The sequence below is a fragment of the Zophobas morio genome, unplaced genomic scaffold, assembly GCF_036711695.1.
Source record: "Zophobas morio isolate AGI-343-1 ecotype UQ-CSIRO unplaced genomic scaffold, CSIRO_AGI_Zmor_V1 ptg000266l, whole genome shotgun sequence".
Lineage (NCBI taxonomy): Eukaryota > Metazoa > Arthropoda > Insecta > Coleoptera > Tenebrionidae > Zophobas > Zophobas morio.
The window spans coordinates 86,226-93,143 of record NW_026972370.1 but is presented as its reverse complement, the minus strand read 5'-3'; the positions used below and the strand labels follow the sequence as shown (position 1 = coordinate 93,143).

The following is a 6,918-nucleotide window of genomic DNA, read 5'->3' as shown; positions in this document are numbered from 1 at the left end:
AGTACCCAAAATTAATTATTAGTTCAATTATAGGTTTTGATTCAGTATAAATTTTTGCTTGTATTAAAGTTTTATTTTTTAAAATTTCTCTTTTTTTGACCTTGGGACTTAAACGAGATTGCCTAGTATATAATGCAAAACTTTTCTTCATCCAATTAGATACAAATTTTCCAATTAAATTAAATTGTCAGACAAACGTATTGCATAACTAGTGTTTTATGTTTAATAGTTAATCTACAATTTATTTTTTCAATATAAACTGTTCAATTCATTAATAGAAATGCTTTCACACTTGCCCATTTTCTGCTTTTTTGTACTTAGGTTTCCGTATATTTGTTAGACTTAAGCAACCCTAAAGAAGGCTTAACAAGTTAAAATTTAGGGCGAGGTGAGTACGCAACTTTAATTTCTAAAAAGAGACGCGCTGAATTTCTTTTTCCTTACCCTAATTATGTCATAGAGTGATATTCCAGATTGGTACTGCCTCTCTTACTAAGTATTAAGGCTGAGTAAAACGCTCTTTACCTTGATTAATTTCTTTCTCTTCTGTATTTACAAGAATTTTTTAAGCTGAATTAAATGAACGCCTGTGAACAGTCAGAGAGTAAATCTTCAAGTTCTGAAGAAAAAATACCTTTTTCTTCCTCCAGACTTTCCCCTGTCTCATCATGTAGTACTATTTCTGAGGAGGAAATAGGTTTTTGTGAACAAGCGAGATTAAGCTGCCGTTGCTAATAGGCAATAACTATGGTTTAGGTGAGAGAAGAAGAAACCGCAGAGAACTATTAAGACAGTATTACTCGAAGCTAAGCGAAGGGCTCGAAACTGCAGAGGACGAGGAAGGCGCAATGTTGGACATTGGTTATTGATTTTTATTACCTACTTTATAATTTAATTTTTTTTTGGTTTTAGATAGTCCCCGTTTTGATGTGAATGCCTTTGTTTCACTTGTCTTAAAGCAAAAAACTTTGCGTGAGCTAATAAAACTAGACAAACGATTAGTTTCTGGTATTTTAGCTATAACTACGACCTTCTTTTCTTTGTTTTTTTAATTCTTTTGTAAATTTACTTCTAGAGATTCGTTTGTTAGATGAGGAAATTCAAACTCTTATATATCAAAACTACAGCAAGTTTTTAAGCGCAACAGACACTGTCAGACAGGTTTATTTTATATTTTAATAATATTTTGTTATAGCACCTGTAATTTATACACTACGTATTTGGAAAACATAAATCAGCTTGTTTTTATTTCTTTAACGAATATTTAACTTAAATTATGTTGAATTGTGGGAAAACTAACAACTATAAAATAAATTGAGGTCAAGGGGGCATCATTTGTAATAAATCTGATAATTAACATTAAAAATAAGATTAAAGTAGGTTGTGAAAGTTATGATAGTAAAATATTATTTGGAACCATTGAAAAGTTTAAAAATTCTTCTACGCAGACCAAAAAACTTAAAAATTAAAGAAAAGAGCGAACTTATCCTTAATTCACCTTTTCAAGCTCGTCTGTCTTTTTTTAAGAAAAGAAACAGCGCTTGTTGCTCGGGTGGGATCTGTTTTAATCTTTTAGGTCATAAATTTTAAAATAAAACAATTTCAGAGTCTATACAAGATTGTCAGAACTTCCAAGTAAAAATGAGCGCTGACGAGAAGAAATTTAAGATCATTTAATATACATTTTAATATATAACTTAATAGGATTTCCACTTTAGAAAGTCTCGATAATTTGGTTTAGTTGAACAATTGCGTAACTTTCAATTTTTGAATAGTAGTAATTTTATAAATTATACTGTTACCTTTGTCCTTCAGAATATTTTTATTTGAAAGTTTTTACTCGTACTTGTAGTTGTGTTATCAAACTTAAGAAACTTCCTACTAATTAAAGAAGACAGGAATAAATAATATCATAAACTTCAAGTCATGATTATCACCCCGTCTTAAGAAAGGCAAATGAGCATTTATGAAGGTATCGCGTTGGGTGCTGATGGCGATCTTGTTAAAAAGAACATTGAAAAAGTTATTAATAATTCAAGTGGTTGCGTATTAGGAAAGTAAAGCGGTACTCACAACGGCACTTGTATTTTCTAAAGCCGTTACTAACGTGTCCAAGTTTTAAGCGACCTTTTTAAATTTAATCTATTGGAGAAAAGAAAATACTTCTTAATACAATTTACTTATATTATCTAATTTTTTTAATCTATATTTATTGCTGTTAAATTTCTTAGAGGTTTTTTTTATTACGTCCTTAGCCTTTACTCTTTAGTTTTTTTTTTTATAAATTATTTTATTTGATTATAAAAATTGTTCTTATTATTTTTTAATATCCATGACATGCCAAAAAATTTTCAAATAAAAATATTTTTAATTTTATAAAATAAAATATATCTTTCCTGAGTAAACTACCGTTGAGTGTATGATTCTCTTCTGTACTTGTTGAAAATACTATCAACTTTTATCAACTTACCAATACTTTGTAAGATGAAAGGTAAAATAGAGCATATAGAAGCGGAAATGAGTCGTTTGAATGAGAAAATGATAGCCATTAAGGATTTAAATTCCAAAATCGACTCCTCCCTGGCCGAAAACCGTCTCAAAGTGTTTAGGCTTTCCAGTGTTCATGTGTTACTGAAAAAGGTATTGGTAACTATACAACTTTACTGGTAGTTGGGTTTAAAACTTATTTATTATTGACTTGATACAACGATCCAAACTACTACTGAAGCTGAGGTTTCTTTTTGAGCTCCCAGGAAGACTAAAGAAGAGCATTGAGGCTTCTGCCTACCGCCAGGCAGTGGAGTATTCCCTTCGTTATCATATTGATAACTTCTAGTTGATGTAATTATTTATAGTTATTACTGTAAAACCCACGGAATACTTTTGCGTTATGAGCACATCTCGTCTTTCTCGGGCATCAGAGACGAATGCCAAGCATTGCTTGTTCAACTAAAAGACGCTCTTCATAGCCGTCTCTCCTACGAAAAGGTAATTTATCTTTACTTTTCTTTATGCTTTGCATTTACTTTTCTCTCAGAACGTGTCTCTTTCTCAATTGACCGAGGCCGCCGAACTGCTGCTCTTGTTGGACGCTCCTCCGGCAGAAATTGCTGAATCATATTTACTTTCGTAATTAGCTTTGGCCTTTATGGCGAGTCACGTGTGATAACGGGTGTAAAGAGCTCACGAGGCTATAAGTTGCGCAATGGGGGTTTTGGAAAGCAATGTCGATCACGACCCTCATTCCTCACACCCTTCTCTAGAGCATAGCCTGCCCATTATTATACAACACATGAAAACTTTACTAAGAGGTGCAAGGCCTTTGCTCAGACTACCACAGCTTACTCTCATTGCTAACCCGTTGGCAGGCCACCAAACCCTCTTTGGAGAGGAAAAAGGCGAGCAGCTCAGGAGCACGCTGGGTCGGCTATTCGGAAGGCTTCTTTCCACGCTTAAAAAAACCATACTTTGTTCGGTTTTTGTTTATGACGTCAAACTTCGCATAACTTATTTCCTTGACGCTCTACTTATGTACTAGCTGGAACAAAATCCTCCTGTGGAAGGCGACCTTCTGATAAAAGGTGAGCTGCCTGCCTGCTGCAGTGGTTGGCTACATCCACAAATAACAGCTGGCGCAGATATAAATTCTCTGTACGTGTGTCTCACCGAGCCGGATGTCTTTTTTTACCAAGAATCGTGGGTGAAAGAGCGCTTTACCTCTTTCGTAGAGAAGATGTTGGAAAGCATAATAGAGTTTACTTTGGAGGGAATATTAAGAATTTTTGAGGGTCCCTTTCATTTTTCCTGCAAGACTCTAATTTAATTATTTATTTCTTTGCAAGCAGAGCGTATTATGGAAATAAAGAAGATACTTTTGGACAGCAAGCCGTCCTCGAAACCTTTATCTCAACTTGTAGGTCATGAGACTTTGTTTGCTCTGCCTCGGGTCACTGATGCGACTATTTAGTCGGATGATTTGTCGGTGGATATGAAAGCTTTGGTCCTTTCCACAATCACTTTACTACTGGCTCGTATTTACTGTTGTACGGTGGATGTATCCAAGTCATCTTCCCTCTGCAGGAGCTCTCTCAGAAGGACAACCGACTTTTCACCATCAGAAAACTTTGCAGACGCTACTATAAGAAGCATGTACTGGACCACTTCCTCGCCAGCTATTTCGTGAAGACGACAGAAAGATGCAAAGTAATGAACCCCTCACATGAACTCCTGTTGCACGTGCACTTTGCATTCTCTTAATAAAGGTGCTTGCTGGAACCAACAGCTTAACAGTGAGCTGGCCGCTGGAAGGCTCTTCCCTTCTCATACTAGTACTGGCTGGTAGGAACTGTCAAGCGGTTAAAATCTTCTTTGCATCACTGGCCCAATAGGGTATTTGTTCGGCTTAGAAAAGTACGGTCTCCCCTTCCTCTATCAAGAAACCTTAAAGAGAATCAGCATGTTCAAGGTCGCAAATCTCGTCATAATTATTGTATAACCCAATAGCTACTCGCTACTCAGGTGGATGCGACTGGAAAACAACAGGAGTGCCTTGCAATCGTTAAAAATGGAGCTCAAGTAACCACTCAACATATAATAATGCACAAACCCGCTTTCGAAAGCACTTGAGAACCTCCGGCTGTCTTCCTAATCCATTCCGTTTACTTCTTTCTATAGGAGTTAGTCAACTGTTACAGTAGAATTTACGGTAACAATGTTTCGGCGTTGTCCCTGGAAAGCCTTGCAGCCGCCGATTGGTTAACGGATAGGTTTGTCGCTTTGAAGGTTTCTATAGTAAACTGCTTCAACTATGTACTCATGTAGGCCGCCCACTGCTGTGCGTGCAGCTACTAAAGGACTTATTACAAAACTGAGCAACGTTGCAACAGAGCTGGATGCTTTTTTTGGGGCCGACATAAAAAGTTCTTTAAGTATAAAGTCCGGTGATAAGTGGGGTTGATTGTAACGTCCTTCCGCTAGATGTTAACGAGCACCGGACGACGCCTTCTATGAGCTTGACCACCAACCACTATATGCGTGCGATTCAGTGATGTAGTTTATCTTAACATTGACTAAATTACTGATTAGAAAATGGATTTGGTATTAACAATAACTTTCATAAATTGTTTACTGACCGGATTGATATATACAAAAACGTTGAATTCTCAAAATCTTCTATTATGAAATCAATTATTTTGGTTTATTTAAAGGTTATTTTAATGAGCATTAACTTTATAAGTAAATTAAGGAAGCTAAAAGCTAAATAATAACTTCTTCGTGTGCCTATGTTAAAAACTACAAAATTTGCCCTTCAGGCCTTTATGGAAGAAATTCGTTTGTGTGTATTAAGTACGGCTGGAATGCAACAAGTTCAGGTGAGTGTGTTCATATATATAGCTCTTGTTATTAACATTGAGAAAAACAGCTTGATGTTGAGTGTTTACGACGGCATCTCTCCAAGTTCTTTACTGACGGAAGGTACATATAAACCCGTTACACTAAAAAGTGGGGTGCTCGTCGCTGATATATGTCACTCGAGACTTCTTAATTTCTTTTTGGATGAAATCCTTGATTCCTGCGCAAAACGCTGCTTGCGCCCTGTCCCGTTGGAAAAGCAGGTTCCTACTCAGCTTATAGTTATTATATATTCACTGAATTGTACTCCGGCAAAAAGGTGGTGAAAACTCTGCTTATGGTCTAATAAAGACAAGTTATACGCCACTCAAACTTATTTGGGAAGAAAAGCTTAAATACCTATGCGCTTATAATTTTTTAATTTAAAATTAATCCACTATTGCGAATTAAATTAAGTGTAATAACGGACTCTCAAGCTTACTCTTGATTTTTTTCAAAGTCATAAATATTTTTCTTATATTTAACAATGAAGTCTCAAATAAAATCTTTCATTTCATGTGTTTGTGATCAAGCACGGCTCGGAGAAGTGAATTACTGTAACAGGGCAATACCTCAAAAAATTGCTTGAGATGCGGTTATACACTCTGTAACACTATACACCATTTATAAAAGCTTTAGGATCCCTTTTGCCAACAACAGCCCCAGTTTTTTAGAGTATGTATAGCGCCCTGTGCTTCTTTTAATTTTTCATTCTTCGAATTAACACCCCACCTCTCCTTGACGCTGTGAGTATATGGTTATTGTTATAGAAATTGGTTAATATGTTCTAGCGACACGCAGCAAACCATATAATATACTTATTAAAATATAAATCAAGTAAACATATTCTGCAACAATTATGAGGCCGAGTTTAGAGCTAACTATAAATTGTTGAGGACCCGTATAGATTTAAAGTCGAGAGGAGAACAGGGCCTACAGAGCCTAGTCTAAGTTTAGCCATTCCGCCGTTGTCTCTATACATTGAATAATTATATACTCTATTGATCTAATAAAATGTTTTGCAGTGTGTTTTTATATACACCTTAGCAAATATAAATCTAAATATGAAACTAGAGGTGAAGACTTTCAGTCGGTTAAACACGACTACACTACCACCCCGTGCATACGCTTATAAAAGGAAAAAAGGAGAGGAGCTCTATCCCAACAAACTTTACTTAGTTTCTTTACGAGTGCTATTTTTTATAAGCCCGCAATTCTCTTTAAACAACAAAGTACATATTCATACAAGTCTTTTAATATCCTTAGCCAAAAAATTTATATATTTAAGTTCAACTCCAAAAAAAATCGCATGGGCGCGTCAATAAAGTTTATAATCAAAAGCAAACGTAGCTGTACTCCTTAATATCAAAAAACTTTTCTTGTACTAATAAAGTATGAAAATGAGCGTAAAAGTACATAGGTGACATTGTGAATGAACGCGGTCCCTTTTGCAGTTCTCTCGAAACTACCTCGAAGCAGAAACTCAGATTTATATATAGGCTTGTCCTGTCACAAGTACTTGTATGA

The 6,918-nt window shown here is 35.5% G+C and overlaps 1 protein-coding gene across 4 annotated transcripts; it reads left to right on the top strand.

Moving 5' to 3' along the window:
- The first annotated feature begins 423 nt into the window (after positions 1–423).
- Positions 424–5,793, top strand: LOC135119460 (vacuolar protein sorting-associated protein 51 homolog). Of its 4 annotated transcripts, none has more exons than XM_064043876.1 (27): positions 424–496; positions 560–697; positions 757–861; positions 913–1,008; positions 1,076–1,161; positions 2,485–2,640; positions 2,729–2,802; positions 2,856–2,988; positions 3,038–3,129; positions 3,181–3,311; positions 3,369–3,475; positions 3,539–3,581; positions 3,639–3,788; positions 3,846–3,913; positions 3,968–4,027; positions 4,081–4,203; positions 4,263–4,338; positions 4,389–4,465; positions 4,519–4,575; positions 4,675–4,766; positions 4,822–4,928; positions 4,978–5,034; positions 5,086–5,207; positions 5,313–5,372; positions 5,423–5,475; positions 5,537–5,615; positions 5,672–5,793. In XM_064043876.1, exons 2-27 carry the CDS (start codon positions 580–582, stop codon positions 5,696–5,698), a joined length of 2,349 nt encoding a protein of 782 aa, XP_063899946.1. In that variant the 5' UTR covers positions 424–496; positions 560–579; the 3' UTR covers positions 5,699–5,793. The 4 variants fall into 4 exon arrangements, with proteins under 4 accessions (XP_063899946.1, XP_063899948.1, XP_063899947.1 ...); XM_064043878.1 differs by having other exon boundaries at positions 3,630–3,788; positions 3,968–4,000; XM_064043877.1 differs by having other exon boundaries at positions 3,630–3,788; positions 4,822–4,919.
- Positions 5,794–6,918: the final 1,125 nt, after the last annotated feature.

Bases quoted from the DNA above. Each gene is read 5' to 3' on its own strand.
- LOC135119460 (XM_064043875.1), top strand. From the start codon at position 580: ATGAACGCCTGTGAACAGTCAGAGAGTAAATCTTCAAGTTCTGAAGAA. The intron at 3,476-3,538 runs GTTTTTGTTTAT...CTTATGTACTAG, and splicing joins AAAAAACCATACTTTGTTCG to CTGGAACAAAATCCTCCTGT. The intron at 5,373-5,422 runs GTGAGTGTGTTC...TGAGAAAAACAG, and splicing joins CTGGAATGCAACAAGTTCAG to CTTGATGTTGAGTGTTTACG.